General features: G+C 35.9%; 1 protein-coding gene across 1 annotated transcript; it reads right to left on the reverse strand.

Moving 5' to 3' along the window:
* Positions 1–11568: 11568 nt before the first annotated feature.
* Positions 11569–12405, reverse strand: LOC112905392 (mesenchyme-specific cell surface glycoprotein-like). The gene is made up of 4 exons (XM_025977718.1): positions 12343–12405; positions 12123–12312; positions 12014–12061; positions 11569–11660 (listed from the first exon to the last, which is right to left on the reverse strand). The coding sequence occupies exons 1-4, from the start codon at positions 12403–12405 to the stop codon at positions 11569–11571; spliced, it is 393 nt and encodes a 130-aa protein (XP_025833503.1).
* Positions 12406–16936: the final 4531 nt, after the last annotated feature.

Consider the following 16936-nt stretch of genomic DNA (forward strand, 5'->3'; position numbering starts at 1 on the left):
TAGCTTTTTTCCGAGACTTAATGAATTCGGTTGAGTGGGCAACTTCATCCTGTTAATTTTGTGTTACAGTGATGCGCGCGCATCTTGAAATTTCACTCTCATCAGTTTTTCATAACGCGCCTAAAGAAGTATAACTTCAAAAATTTATTCAATTCTTAGGTTTATAATACTTATTATACGTAAAAACAGCAAATCATTTAAAATTTAGTCATCTCGTCATGTTCAAATGTTAGCCCACCCTTCTCCTTTACAACAACCCACGAAAGCATAAACGAACTTATAGGATTTGTAAATATTAAAAGCATTTGTAGACTGAAATTTTGCACGAAATTATAACAGTTTCCTTGCAGTTAGCAATTATAATTTAGGAATGTATTTTCTCGCTGAACCAAAAGTTTGTTAATGTTTATAACTTTTTGGTGAACTACGATATAAACGATACATTAGATCAGACATATCAATTTTATATTGGGCAATAAGTGTAAATTCTTGTAACTTATTGGCATTTGAATTTGTATAAGTACTCTCTGTTTTTCCCTCGCCTTTCAATTTGGAATTATTAAATAACTCGCTAATAGAAACACAATTATAACGGGATTGTAAATTATTTAACCTAGTGATGAGCAAAGCAAGACTAAAACCTAGTCTTGGTATTAATCTTGGCCTTAGTCTTGCTGATATAGTCTCGGTATTGGTCTTGGTCTTGCTAATATAGTTTCGGTCTTGATATTAGTCTTGCGTATTAAGTCTTGGTGTAGATCATTTAATTTGATACTTATGTTTTTTTAAATAATTTTTAGTATTTGAAAATTTCAGATTGCTTTACTATATTTTAATACCAAATATAAAAAAAAAACTTTACCATTGTTTGAAAAAAGGGATCTACAAAAATATTCTTGGAGTAAGTGTTCTTTGTTCCTATGTCTGGAGAACACATGGTTAAAACCAATAGCCAAACAACTTTTTTTCTATATTTTTTACTTCTTTCGAGTACCTACCTTGTACCATTTTGTTCATTGAAAGGTCAATTTATCCGTTAGAGGAAGGGTCAATTTATTCACTGAAGAAAGAGTAACTTCTCGAGTTTTTGTAACTCTCAAAACTATCGATATTATTTTTTTAAAAAATCATGACAACCTCGCATGCTTGAGAGAAAATTTCAGCATTTAAGACAATTATTGTGTCAGTAAATAGAAAAATTTGTACTTAGAAGAATTATTTAAAAAAACGGATTAAATTGTTTGGCTCTATGTTTCAAGCATGTGTTCTCCAGACATAGGAACAAAGAACACTTACTGCAGGGATATTTTTGTAGATCCCTTTTTTCATATAGTGGTAAAGTTTTTATTTATATTTGGCATTAAAATATAGTAAAACAAACTGAAAATTTCAAATACTAAAAATGTTTTACTCCAAGAATAGAATACATTAAAAGTTGCTTGTTGCTCCAAATAGTTTAACTCATAAATCCACCGGAATTAAGTAATACCTTTTCGTTTAGTCTTGGGTATTTGATCTTGGTCTTGTATATTCGTTCTTGGTTTTGTTCGTTTGGTCTTGATTTTAGTATTGGTCACTTTCGTTTGGTTTTAGTCTTGGTTTTGCTAGTATAAATAATGTCTTGGTCTTTCCAGATCAATTTTGCTCATCAATAATCAACACTTCAAAGTCAGTGGCGGTTTTTCATTTGTTCAATGACTATCTAATTTTGATGTAATATACAAATGAAGTTTTTCGTCAATAAAATGCTACCATAGGTGCAATTATACTGTTTAGCATTTTTTATTCCGCGAAGTTTCATACACACTCTAAAATCATTAACTCTAAAGCGATTTCAAATTATTAATAAAGGAAAAATGAAATAGAAGTACACGAACAGCCTTAATTAAAATTAAATTTAATACAAACAACAAAGACATTAATCGATACTACAAAGAATCTAGTACGAAATCTCCACAGATGGCGACATGCTATATCTTTGTAATTATTTGGTCATTTTGCTGACATAAAGCATAACTCTATATTGCACGCAGATAAAGACTCAGAAGTTATAGATCGCAATCATAGTCTAATTTCTTCGAGTTTCTAATGAAAATGTTGTTTATCGTTACAGTTATTACTTGAACAAAAAGAAATGATACCTACAAAGAAAACTATCCATTCTCAAATGTGTGAAGTATAGGTAATGCTTGTTTGCTTACCCTGAGTAAGTTAATAGACGTAGAGTGATAACACAATCTTGTTTAAATATAAACCACTTAGAAAAACAATAATTACAAGCGATTATTGTTTATAAAATACTGCATGCACGCGCCATGTCAAACTAGCAGCAAAAATGAAACCGCTAATCATTCTCAGGTAAGGGGTCGTCCACTAATCACGTGATATTTTTTTAGCAACTTTATAATAATGTTACATGGTGAGGTTTAAGACTAAACCCCCCTGCCCAAAATTACGTGTTGTTTTTTGGTACAAAGTATCTTAAAAAAATTCAGAATATTATCTTTAAATACAGGTATAAGCTAATTTAATTCTGGTAAATTAAGTATCGTGATAAAAATGCCCAGACGGATGTCAAGGTCATGCGCTGTTTTCCGATATCTTACTGCACCCTTTTCCCCCTTGTGATATTTTGTGATTTTTTTCCGTAACCCCCCTTTTTTCCGAGCCTCACGTGATTAATGGACGGTCCTTAAGTGAGGAGGGTGTAAGGTCCTTCGCTGTGGTTGTGGTGAGATGAGACTTACTGAATCAAGTCCGAATATCAAACACTATTTAGATAACGCCGATCGTGAAAGCCTATCTTTTTTTATCTAAGTGAACAGATTTGTAACTTTGTAACTCACTTAGTGGTGACTCAAGGGGATCATGGCTATCTACAAAATGAATACAGAAAAAACATAATGCGCAAAAGACGGTAACAACGAGTTTTGAGAACTTAGGTTAAATTTCTTTATTCTACTAAATGAAAATAAATTTTGTTTCAGTCTACATTTTCATTTTTTCTAATGTCCAATAATTTAACCTAAAAAAGGAGGTTGTGCTGAATTCTGTTCTAATATGCTGTTCACATTTGAAGTGATGATTTAACAGTTTATGGTTATCACAAAAGTTATTGGTGTGTACAACCAGGGGCTCGGGTTTGATTCCCGGCAAGGGAATAAGAGCGGCAACAATTTTTCTTCATTAATTTGAGGTTATCTGTAATGACTAAAGTTAATTAAAAAAAAATTCATAACCAATCTAACTTTAGTGTTTGCCCTATTCTAAATACCTCATTAGTGTCAATAGTAGCTCCAAGAAGTCTACTATTCCTATGTCTAATCCTATTGAACAGATCAATTGAATTCTCTTTTAAAATTACAGGAGTTTAAACAATTAACCAAAATTTTATGCCAACAACAAATTAAACAACAAAACAAACAGATGGTAAAAATAAAACAACAGCTAAAACACACAAAGAAATAACAACAATAATAATAACAATAGCAATAACAATAACAATAGTAAAGACAATAATAACAATTTATAACAGGAAAAGAGACTTACGAACGAGACGGTTGAATGTAGAGACACAGATGAATTCATTTCTGATAGGGATTGTTAGGAGTATTTATAGTTGGAAAATGTTAGTAAAAAGAGATAGAATACTCAAGATAGACAAAGACTGGCAATAGGGGTTGAAGACACGAGCTTACAGAAATACGAAGAATTGACGAAGTTGAACAGTATAGAATTTTAGGTAAGGTAATTAAGGGAAAAGCCAGCTATTAGTACAAGGTGCATGCAGAAACGGTTGCAGTTAGGTTTCTAGGTAAAGGTGATTAGGGACAATAGAATAGAAATAGAAAGGAAACAAAGGCATGCAAAAGATAAGAAGTCGTACTCTACATTGCAGAAATAAAATTAGGAAAAATATATGTACAAAATATTTACACAAAAAAAACAATAAAAGTTCTTTTGCCACTTAATTTTTAGCCATTACGAGGGATGGAGCTTGCCCTTAAGGTGTGACTACCTTTAATGAATTTTTACACTATTATCTTTTTCCCATAAGAAAACAGAAACAGGTCTTTTTCTAAATAATCAGAATATATATTATTCTGGTTATTACCATTCGCCGTCAATCTTTTATCTAACATTTTTCTGTCTTATCAAAAATCATCTAGATACTCCTGAAACTGTGTATGTAAAATATATTAAAATTCTTTTCATACTTACTGTGGTTGGTTTGGCTACTGTGGAAAGTTTAGAATCAACTTCTGCAGTTAATGTTGACCATTTGAACCCAAAACTGCCAGTAATTACCAACAGCACTGTTAATAATGTTTGACAAAATGGCCCCATTATTTTTAAATGTCTGCTAATAATAACCTGCTACTTTGTTTAAATAGTACTACTTACAATAGTTGTTCTTTGGAGTGAACATTGCTTTTATAAGTTTTTACATACATAAGTGAACTACATCATAGATAAGTTAATGAAATGTCAATTACATTTACCTACTTCTGTTTACATTACACGAACCCTTCTGGTGCTTATAAAAATAATTGAATTTAAGTATATTTCTAATAAGAGTTCCGAAAATACTGTAGGAAAAGTACACCACAATTTTCTTTCTGAAATTTAAAGCCCTATTATTAGTTTTAATTTTTCAATTCGATGCATGATAACAATTATTTGTTTAAATGGGTTGCAACAATTTTAATGATTATGATAACTTCTCATGCTTCAAAAATATTAACTAGAATCGTAACTCCACAAAAGAATAGAAAATCGGGCGGAAGAAATTTTAGGGGATGATCAACTAGAGGTTAGATGAAATAAAGGTACGCTATAGGTTACATACGCTTTATGGAAATTAGCTAAGAAAATGATAAAAAGATAAGACATAAGATTTGCAGACCAAGAGAAAGCTTTTGACAATGCTAGATGGGAAAAGATGTTAAAAATACTAAAGGAAATGTAGAAATAGAAGAATGAAGTTTGAACAGGTACTTACAGAATTTGAGCAACATCATATAAACGTAAATATTAGGAAGGGAGTTAAACAAACGTGTATAGATCGATAGATATACTGGGACATTAAATTTATTTTTGTTTTTCTTTTTTCGTTAGATTTGGGAATGATGCATCGGTATCAGTTTCTGATTTTCGGTATTTAGAGAGTCGGATAACTCAGTAACAAAGGTCGAGGTGTACGTTATAAGAAATGTAAAAGTATGCATATAAAAATAGAATACGATAAACTGGAAGTCTCTGATTTTCGATATTTAAAGAGTCGGGTAGCTCAGTAACAAAGGTCGAGGTACATAAAAGACGTAAAAGTAGGGTTAGAAATAATATAAATATAGGAGACGATAAACTATAAGCTTTTGATTCTCGATATTTAGGGAGTCGAATAACTCAGTAAAAAAGTTCGAGGTAGGTATATAGCCGGATAAGTCATTAACAAAGATCGAGGTTTATTGATCTGGAAATTCGAAAACGATTATTAAAGATTCATGTTTGATGTACGGCTCTACATGGGTATGAAACGTGGACAGTGGATGCAGCGGGAAAGAGAATGTTAAAAGCGTTTGAGATGCGGTGCCATAATTAAATATTAAAAATAACGGGGATAGAAAAGTTTGACAATGAGGAGGTATTACAAGAAGAAGGAGAACAAAAGGCGGTATGAAAGTTAATAAGGAATACTTATGCGGGCGAGAGTGATTAGACATGAAGAGCTATCATCATCATCATCATCATAAGGTCATCAGTCCTAAGACTGGTTGGACACGTACCTCCACTCTTTCCTATCCTGAGCTAAACTTCCCATTTCCCTAAAACTAGAACAGCTCACATCCTTAACTATTTGCGAAGAGTAATCTAATCTAGGTCTACCTCTACCCCTCATAACTCCTGTTTCTTCCTCTAATATGTCTCTGACTAGACCTTCATGCCTGAGAAGGTGTCCTACCAACCTATCTCGCCTATTTTTTATTGATTTCCATAGAGTCCTCTGTTCTCCTATTCTTTCCAATACCTCTTCATTTCTAACCTTTTCTACCCACGATATCCTCATCATCCGCCACCACATTTCGAACGCTTCTAACCTTTTCTTTTCCGCCGCTCCCACTGTCCATGTTTCGCACCCGTACAACGCCGTGCTCCAAACATACACCTTTAACAACCGTTTTCGAATTTCTAAATTAACCGTTCGCGAGCATATAAGTGACTTATTTTTATTAAAGGCGACACGACCCTGCGCTATCCTCTGCTTTATATCCCTACTACTCCTTCCATCCTCCCTTATCTGACTTCCTAGGTATCTAAAATCAGCCACTTCTTCTAATTTTTCGTCTCCTATCTTTATATTCGCTCTTTCCCTACTTTTTCTTCAGGCAATTTGAATATTACTGGTTTCTGTTTACAAACTTCCCATTTAAAGAGTGACCCAGATGAAATAAAAATGGTAAAGTGACTTTAACTGGAGATATACCAATGCAGTGTTCATGTTAGGTTAACATTGCAAACATACTACTGCAACAGGTAAAGTGATCATCATAAGATCATCAGTCATAAAACTGGTTGGGCACGCACCTGACCTCTTTCCCATGCTGAGCTAATCTTCGCATTTCCCTTAAACTAGAACAACCCATATCCATCTAATCTAGGTCTACCTCTGACTAGACCTTCATGCCTAAGGATGTGTCTTACCAACCTGTCTCGCCTATTTCGTATTAACTTCTGTTCTCTTGTGTTCCATTCTTTTTAATAACTCTTCATTTCTAAACTTATCTATCCACGGTATCCTCATCATTCGTCTGTAACACTACAGTTCCACCTAACCTAACCTAACATTTTCTTTTCCGACGTACCCACTGTACATGTTTCGCACCAGTAGAGCGCCGTGCGTCAAACATACACCTTTAACAACCACTTTCGAATTTCTAAATTAACCGTTCGCGAGGATAGAAGTGACTTCTTTTTATTGAAGGCGACTCGACCCAGCTCCTACTCTGCTTTATATTTCCTACTGCTACTTCCTAGATACCTAAAATCAGCCATCTCTTTCTAATTTTTCGTCTCCTATCTTTATATTCGCTCTTTCCCTAATTTTTCTTCCCTTGCATACCGGTATTTTTGTTTTACTTTTATTTATTTTTATACAGTACTGTTTTGTCAATAACGCTTCCATTTTATTTAAAGCTATTTCTAACTCCTCCTATCTGGATGCTAATACTGCTATATCATATGTAAATCTGAGCATACTAATTTTTTGCCACTGCATATCTATCCTCAACAGGTAAAGTACTAGCCCAAGAATAATGTATTCTCAGTTTTGAGTGAATTTTATCAAAATTTTTAATGTTTGTTAAATGGATTCAATTTATAAATTGTTTTCATTTCTAAAACTGCGTATAATATCTACTTACTAAAATAGAATTATGTATCTATATACTAAAATAACATAAGCATATTTTCTTTCCAGGATTCACTTCTTTGTTGTTCTTCTTCTTCTGTTTTTTTTTTTTAATTTTCCAAATATATATAAAATATATTTATTATGTATACAAAACTGTTAGAATGAGAACACAATTCAAGGTTTTTATTGTTAAATACTATTACAGCCTTCTACTATACAGAGTAATGTTTTATTTACTTTTGCATGAGGTGAAAACTTTGCAGATTCCATTATGAGTCATTTATTAATTTATTCAACGTTTTTTAACATTCATCATAAAAAAATCGCGATTCGTATACACTTTCATCACACTTTAATTGGAAGTTTCGCTACCAGATAGAGCAGTCCATATGAAGGATCCTAAAAGGGGCTGAATATTCGCTTTATTGTTTGTTAAAATGACTGGTTTGCAGACTAGCAGACAAGTCGTTAGTTTTGCTATGTGCATTTGTATTTCGTCTTTTGTGAACTTGTAACTTTATACCATTATAACAAACAGAAGTAAAAAAGAATTGTTAGTCGAATCCCTGTACACGAAAATGCCGAAGAATTTGAATAGTCACTAAATTAACTTAACTTAGTTGTTTTTCGCATAATCTATACCTCGAGAGGATTTGTCAACAACACCACTCGTAACAAATCGTGAATCGGTTTTTCTTTTATGTTAGTTCTACTTTGGTAAGTTGTAAAAGATGAATACGCAACAAATTATTTCACTAAAAAAGTGTTCTTACACTATCCAGTTTTAAACATCTTCAAATTGGCTTACGACAGCTCTAACAATGATAACAAATAAAGTTTGTGCTTCCTTAACGGTTTAATTATTTATTTTTAGATAAGTATGGTGAGACGGCTATGGTGTGGGTTAGGTTAGGTTAGGTTATACCGACAAGTTCGGTCATGTTGAATATTTAGTTAATTTTTGACAGCTGCTTTGCTTGCACGTGTTTTGGCTTGTCTTCGATTTTTGCCTTTTCAAAAAATGGATCAAATTTTGTGTGAATAACAAAATTTGGTGGTCGAACCAATCCGCACGTTGACTGTAGCATATGGTGACGCTACCCTGAATCGAAGCAACATTTGTCGGTGGTAAAAAATGTTCTGAGAGGGCCGAGATGATGTGAACGACGAAGAGCGTGCCAGACGCCCTAGCACGTCAACAACAGACGAAAACATTGATGAAATGAAGAAAATAGTATTGGCCAATCGTCGAATCACCGTTAGAAAAGTTGCTAAGGATCTAAACATATCGATTGGCTCCTGCCATTCGATTTTTACCAATGATTTGGGCATCAGACGGGTCACCGCAAAATTCGTACCAAAATTACTCAATTTTGACCAAAAACAGAATCGCATTAACATTGCTAAGGAGCTATTGGACTTTGTCCGCGACGACCCAAATTTGCTCCAGAGGGTTATAACTGGTGACAAATCATGAGATTATGGTTATGACGAGGAAGCCAAAGCTCAATCATTCCAATGGAAACTGCCGCACGATCCAAGACCGAAAAAAGCGCGTAAAGATAGGTCCAATGTGAAGGTTTGACTTATAGTTTTCTTCGATTGCAGGGGCGTGGTGCATCGTGAATTCTTGCCACAGGGTAGAACGGTCAATAAGGAATATTACCTACAAGTTATGCGCTAATCAATCAGCTAGAAACGCCCAGATTTGTGGAAGAACAAAAATTGGCTGTTGCACAATGATAACGCCTCTGCTCGCACATTGTAGCCCTTGCGCGAAGTTTTGGCCTTGGTCAAAAACAACACACTAATAATGCCGCAGCCACCGCATTCTCCAGATCTAGTCCCCTGTGACTTTTTATTGTTCCCGAAATTGAAGAGGCCAATGAAAAATCGACGCTATGCTTCGATTGAGGAGATAAAGACGACATCGAAGGAGGAGCTGAATAAGATCACAAAAAATGATTTTTTGAAGTGCTTCGAGGATTGGCACAAGTGTATAATACCTGGTGGGGATTACTTTGAAGGGGATAGAATATATGTTCATCAGTAAATGTACAATTTTTGGAAAAAAACGAAATTCGTAATTCTTTGTGAACAGATCTCATATATTTGGTTGCAAATTTTACCAAGGTTATCAAATAATACCTATTGATTAACAAAAAGTCCCAGAAATGGGGGCCGTTTTTCTTTCCCAGACTGGTAAAAAGTGTCTCAATGTTTACTGTAGTGGACTTTCTAAATCTGAAATGAGTCGAAAAAAAGACATATGATTTCACTACTTTTCGTATAAAAGTTTACGATCAATATGGTGCATATATTTTATTTATTGTAATGTTTGTCATGATTTTGAATCGCACTTAAAAACAATCCTTTGATAAATACGTTGTAAGTGTTTGTTTTGCCGAACTACAAAATTTAAAGTATCGGCCTTGAAAATCTATTATCACCTTTCAAAGTATACCAATGTGATGATAGTAACAACAAGAAATATACCTTCGAGTAGCGATACGCTCCTATTTTAAAATTTTTAAGGTTATACTGTATATTGTTCCTCCTGTATGTGCTTGAACTCATTATTTCCTATTTCACATTAGGATACTTCAGTTTGCTTTGGTGTAAGTACGTCTGCGTCTGTAAAATTGAGCTACACACTGAAGCATTACCAAAAACTTGACAACGAAATCGAAAAATGAAAGATCGTGCTGTAGGTTGTAACTCAACAATTGTCGTTTACACCGAAAATTAAATAGTAGGCATGAAGGTCTAGTCAGAGACATATTAGAAGCAGAAACGGAAGTTAGGAGGGGTAGAGGTAGACCTAGATTAAATTATTGTTCGCAAATAGTTAAGGATATGTGTTGTTCTTGTTTTAGGGAAATGCGAAGATCAGCTCAGGATAGGTAAGAGTGTGTAGGTGCGTGTCCAACCAGTCTTAGGGCTGACAACCTTATGATGATGAGTGAATGAATAAAAACAACCACCTACCTTTTACACCAAATTTTAGAGTAGATTTGTAACGGCCTGTATGTCTCTGTATATATGGTAGAGGTATAGTAATATTTGAACGTAAACCATATGTGAACGGGTAGTAACGTTTGGTGAAACGGGAAGAGGTTGTGGATGTGTTGGACGAGGTCCATCGATTAAGGAGAGTATTAACAGAAAGATGTATAATCTGGAGAGTTTTTAACGTCTGTAGTGTGACAAGCGCATTCCAAAACATAACGAATACCATCAATGAGACTAAAATTTTTACGTTAAATTAATTTGTGTCTTTGTTTCTTTATGTGTTTATGTATTGACAATAAAAATCAATGCCTTTTGAAGAAATTTTATTGCAGATTCCTATCAGTTTATAAAAAAGCATGTTTAATGCGTAATGTGATTGTCAATGAAAAATACATTAACCTGAAACTCCTGCAGTGCCTGACGTTCCTGGTTTTCCCGGCATTCCTGGGTTGCCCCCTGGAATAAGCAGAGGTATCCGTATAATAATATCCGCTCAGAGCAAATTCAACATTCTAAGTATGTATTAAGCAACAGCTAATTTACCTGCTCCACCACTGCCTCCTTCTCCACCTCTGCCTCCTTGTCCACCTCTGCCTCCTTGTCCACCTCTGCCTCTTTCTCCATCTCTGCCTGCTTGTCCATCTCTGCCTCCTTCTCCTCCTCTGCCTCCTTCTCCACCTCTGCCTCTTTCTCCATCTCTGCCTGCTTGTCCATCTCTGCCTCCTTCTCCTCCTCTGCCTCCTTCTCCACCTCTGCCTCTTTCTCCACCTCTGCCTCCTTCTCCACCTCTGCCTCCTTCTCCACCTCTGCCTCTTTCTCCATCTCTGCCTGCTTGTCCATCTCTGCCTCCTTCTCCTCCTCTGCCTCCTTCTCCACCTCTGCCTCTTTCTCCACCTCTGCCTCCTTCTCCACCTCTGCCTCCTTCTCCACCTCTGCCTCTTTCTCCACCTCTGCCTCCTTCTCCACCTCTGCCTCCTTCTCCACCTCTGCCTCCTTGTCCGCCTCTGCCTGCTGGACTTGGAGTTCCTGGAGTGCCCGGCGTTCCTGGTGTTCCTGGGTAACCACCTAGCAGGGATATTTGATATAATTGAGTTTGAGAAACTCTGAAGTTCTTAGATTTTTATGAGCAACAGCTGATGGTTAACCTATTCCACAAACGCCTCCTTAACAAGCCTACCTTCGCCACCAGCGCCACCTTGTCCACCGCTGCCTGGTTGACCTGGAGCTCCTGGAGAACCTGAGAAGTTATGATATTGTTAATAAACCTCTTCTAAATTTGTTTATTGATTATTGAAGCTGTTCCCCTAAGAAACTTTTTAAGATTACGTGACTTCCTAATAGATTAGTATAAGTGCCTTGGTTGAGATATTGGTGAAATGTACAATAATGAAATAAATATATATCACTTGATAAAAATCATTATTGATTCAACCCTCCCCAATTTTTCGAATTTGTAAGCAAATATTCTAATTAATTTATGCTGACCAAACGTTTTGAGACAAATTTTCGATACGGTACGAGTTAATCCACCTAATTCATTTAAGTCAATAACTAATTAATTACTATTATACAAAGTATTGTGTTGTTTACCTCTTGAACCACCTTGACCTCCACTACCACCAGTTCCCTGGTAACCTCCTAATATGTGAAATTAAAGACATAAGTTTTTGGACAAATAATGATTTTTCAAATTTATTACTTCCTCCTGTGCCACCAGTTCCTCCACAAGCTGTTACGTTTCCTGCGTAAGGATAATTATAGGTACTTGATTGTAAGTCCCACACAGTTCCCGCGACACAAGCAAATGAGTATTGAGTAAAACCACCTTTGACTTCGTCAACACATCTATAGAATTTAGTGTAATCCTTGGGATCTCGCAAGAACTCATCCTGAGCGCATGTATGACCCAATTGACTAACCTGAAGACTGTTACTGGAAATCTTATTGTTGATAAGTGGTTTTTGTGTCGACTGTTGCTGCATTGGTGGATTTTCTTGTATTGGTTGCTAGTTCTTCACCTGGAAATAAATTGAAATGGTACTCAATGAATCATTTGATTGTTTTATTTAGCATTATGATGTTTCAGACCGTGTTACAAAAATAGGGATACACTTAAACAAGCTATCTTAAGAAAAGTCATCTTATATAAACCGGTTATAAGCATTTGAAATGTGGTGTTACAGGCGAATGATGAGGATACCGCGGATAGAGGTTAGAAATGAAGAGATTTTAAAAAGAGTAAGAGAACAGAGGACTCTATGGAAGTCAATAAGAAATAGGCGAGATAGGTTAGTAGGACACCTTCTCAGGCATGAAGGTCTAGTCAGAGACAAACTAGAGGCAGAAACGGAAGTTAAGAGGGGTAGAGGTAGACCTAGATTAGATTACTACTCGCAAATGCGAAGATTAGCTCATAATAGAAAAGAGTGGAGGTGCGTGTCCAATCAGACTTAGGACTGACGACCTTACGATGATGATGATCTAAATAGGAAATGTAAATTATTTCTAAAGGGTCCTATTCGTGTCTGAATTTCTTTAAGTTTATGTCCCTGTTACGATATAAAATATTGTTATGACAACCTTCTGCTTATTGAATTACCTTATTCTCTTTGCTCCTCTAAGTGAAGGTATGTTCGTTGTATTGCATTGTATGAAATTTCTTGGAATTCTGTCAATAAGTAAAAACTCAAATTAAGTGCAGCATTTGATCTAAATCAACATATAAAACATAATATGAAAATCACTACTAAAAAGGCATTAACTACATCTATTATAATTACAGCTATCAAGAATCCTGTCATTGTTCTCTTTAAATGTCACGAGATTGATTTTGCAGTTATATCAAATACAATTTCATCGATTCAATATTTCATTGCAATGTGCAAATTAGTGTTCAAAAGTACTACCATAAATTAAAAACAATCTGTCACTTTGTTAAGCGTGACATCGATTCAAGTATTGGTTTTGAAACAGGTCATCCATTCTACAATACACTAGCTAAGATGTCAGAAAATGTGTCAATATTGTAAGTCAACATATTAGTTATATTCAATTTATAAGTATATGTAAATCATCTAGCGTTTGAAAATCTACACTATTAATTAAAATATGTAATTACTTATTGGAATATGATTGAATCAACTCAATTTTCGCCTGTTTGCAGATCATAAGTGCTTTTTCTAATCATAAGACCATTATTAGCGGTAACCCAATTATAGTGGTAACATGAGATGTTGAATTTTTGAAGGATATACAATGAGATAACGATCTTCGTTTTTCTTTTAAACTGAAACCTTTTATGCGAGCCCACGAAGTAGCGCTAGTGTGTAATGAGCGTTACAATGAGCTTAACCAACAAATTTATTTCTGTGCACTATTTATCCTTATCTAATGACCACGTGTACAAGCAGAGAAAAGGAGGTACAAAGAGGGAAAGTAATCATTAACGTAGGAAAACAGTGTGGAGGCTGTCAAAAGGAAAGCGGCGATGTAGCATGTGCCTAGATTCTATTGGCTACCGCACCGCCCACATGTAGTATGCTGGGTAGCTGTCCTTCAATGTTACGTCATTTAACTTCCTGTAGTCCACACAAAATCTTATGAAACTGTTCTTCTTGCGTACGCACGCTATCCGGAATGCCCAAGAAATTAGATATGATTCTATTACTCCTTGCTTATGCATGACTTTATAAGATTATTGACTTTATCTTGCTTCGCCCAAGGAACTCTTCTAGGTGTTATTTTATGGTCCTTGCTGTTCCAGTTTTAATGCGCTGGTATGTTAAATTTGTCTTACCAAAGTCTTGATCTGAGAGGGCGAAGACGTATTGAATACGGTTAAAAAGTTCTTCCAATTGCTTGACTTGATACTTGTTAAATTTCACAGGCAGATATTCGGGAACTTACTATTGTAAGTGGAATATCAGCACACGCGTTAAATTAATAAGGCGTGTTGTTTAATTCTTTGGTGGAAGGTAGAAAAAAATATAACTCTTGCAGCGAAGTCGACTTAATTATATATTTACAATATATGTACNATATTCGTAGCGGTTAATATTAAACATTAATTTGAAAATTTATTCTTAATTTTTATTCGCTATAAGTTACCACAAATTAATGAGGAAAAATTTGTTGCTGTTTTAACACCTTCGAACCCCGGATCTTTGGCTTTACGAACCAATGCTCTGACCACTTAGTTACAAGAAATGACAACAGCAACAGCTACGAATCGTACTTATTTAGTCGCAGATCCAACAAATGCATATATATATTGTTACGTATTTAAACACTTGCGCAAGTTTGGCCTAGAGGTCTAGACCATTGCTTAGCATTCGGGAGGACGCCGGTTCGATTCCGGGTCGGTCCGTCTGCATTGGTCCAAGTTTTTCTGTGGTTTCCCTGGATCATTTAGGCAAATGCTGGGGCAGTAATATTCCACAGATAATCTTTCATTCTCTTCTGTCTTCATTTCGTCCGTCTCATCTTTCTCACCCGAACCACCACCCACCCATTCCCACGATTCCTGAAAGCAGGCTAAAGAGGGCCTTCCGCCCTACCTTCCGGCATAGTCCGGAGGGACTGCCCGCCCACCAGCATTACTGGATAGTGGGAATGAAACACCCAAAAGTTATTTTTTTTGCTACTTTTATTTAACGTCGAGTAACGGTGTATGGACCATTCCAAGCCTGTTGTAGTTTCGGGCAACGTCCCTACCGCCTTAATGGATTATATGGCCATGCTTTACCGCCTTCGTTGAACCCAGCAGAATTGGGTCGTCGATCGTATCTGGGCTTCATGCGGTAACTTTCAAATTGCAGCTTCGTACGCACAAGATTATGACTTGTAGTCGTTCTCGTAGTTCGCTCACATATTTGTCTGTAGTTACTGGCGAGTCTTCAAAACGACTAAACATCATTCCGGCTAGTTACCCGAGTTCTTTTCCCAATAAAATTGTGGCTGGTGTTCTTCCAATTGACTCATGGATGGAGGATGTACAAGCCAGGAAGAATAGGTGGTATGTATCGGTCCCAGTCACTCTGGTATTTGTTAATGACGCTTCTTAAATTGGTCTTCAGAGTAGCGTTAAATCGTTCAACCATTCCATCAGACAGTGACGGTCTCCCGTAACCTATACATCCTGGTGGTGATGGATTACTTTAGCAAGTGGTCCGAAGCTTATGAATATCAAATCAGGAAGCACACACCGTCAATGACGATATGGCCTACCACTGGAATTGCATTCCGGCCAAGACAGGAACTTCGAATCGGCTTTGTTCACATTACTTCTTCTTATCCAATTCATTTCTAATGTCGTTTATCTCGTCCTCCATTCTCGTATTTATTGCTTCCTGTACTTCTTCCATTTTCTGTTTCATTTCTCCCTGAGTCGCTTTCATCTCTTTGTTCATTTCTTTATTTCTTTCTGTCCTTTTTGTTGTTGGGTGGCCTACATATATGTGACAATATTAATATTAATAATAAACAGCAACAAAATGTTCCTCATTAACTTGGAATAACACACTATAAAGATTGAGAGTGAATTTTGAACATATTGTAAATAATTGTATTATATTGGCAACACTGCCTTTTAATTAATTATAAATCTTTAGATTGTTACCAGCGCGTCTACCATCTAGACGTAAGAACCTACAACCCATTTTACCTAGCAACATTTTCCGCTTGTATTAAGTATTGATGTACTAGATAAATAAAAAAACTTTGAACTCACGAAAAAAGCTTGGTAACCTTCTCAGTCCCCACAACGTTTTTAAAATAAATTTTTTAAAAACAACTTTCGGAGGACTTAAAACAAAACTAAGTGATGTCGGTTTTGTCTCGGGTTCTTCTTCTCGGTAACAGTGGTCCAGCTACTTGTTCAAATACACACAAGTTTGTGCTTTTGCAGATCTTTTACTTGAAATATTTCAAATTGCCTACTCTGACAGGTATCGATGGTGTTCCACCTTACGAGGGTACGTCCTACCAATAGTGCATTCTGAGTCAAGTCATGGTTGTCTGGTTTTAATGTTCGTCGCCGATTCTGACTTTTACAATACTCTCGGAGTGACTCGGTAGTACTCGATCTTCCTCTACGATCACCTTGTAGGCAGCAAGCTTTGTCTTAGAATTTAACATTACTATTTCTTCTCCACCGATGTACATTGTAGAAGTGCACAGATCATGACATCATCTACTATGTCTGCCCCCAATTCCCATCTGTATAAGATCACATGTCCAATTCTAATTTTGACGTTGCGTTCTCCATGGATTAGTGAAGTCTCCCCGGTAGCTGTAGTCAAAATCAGTATTCTAGCCAAAGGTCTAATTCGCCATTCCGATACCATATCTTAGCAAACGATGGTGTTTGATACTCGTGTATTGACAACCATTCGAACATTATGCTGATTTATAGAGCCTTCTATAAATAATGAGTTAGCACTGTGCAGTCTTGAAATGATGCCTTCTTCGGAGACATGATGAGGGTGAGCCAATTTGCGCCCCCTAAAATTGACC

The sequence above is a fragment of the Agrilus planipennis genome, unplaced genomic scaffold (genome assembly GCF_000699045.2).
Source record: "Agrilus planipennis isolate EAB-ADULT unplaced genomic scaffold, Apla_2.0 scaffold94, whole genome shotgun sequence".
Classification (NCBI taxonomy): Eukaryota; Metazoa; Arthropoda; class Insecta; order Coleoptera; family Buprestidae; genus Agrilus; species Agrilus planipennis.

What these genes read in the sequence shown, in the direction of transcription:
- LOC112905392 (XM_025977718.1), bottom strand. Translation starts at nt 12,405, where the DNA reads ATGCAGCAACAGTCGACACAAAAACCACTTATCAACAATAAGATTTCC. An exon ending in TTTCCAGTAACAGTCTTCAG is followed by an intron (nt 12,313 to 12,342) that starts GTTAGTCAATTG and finishes ACATGCGCTCAG; the next exon opens with GATGAGTTCTTGCGAGATCC. An exon ending in AACTGGTGGCACAGGAGGAA is followed by an intron (nt 12,062 to 12,122) that starts GTAATAAATTTG and finishes TTCACATATTAG; the next exon opens with GAGGTTACCAGGGAACTGGT.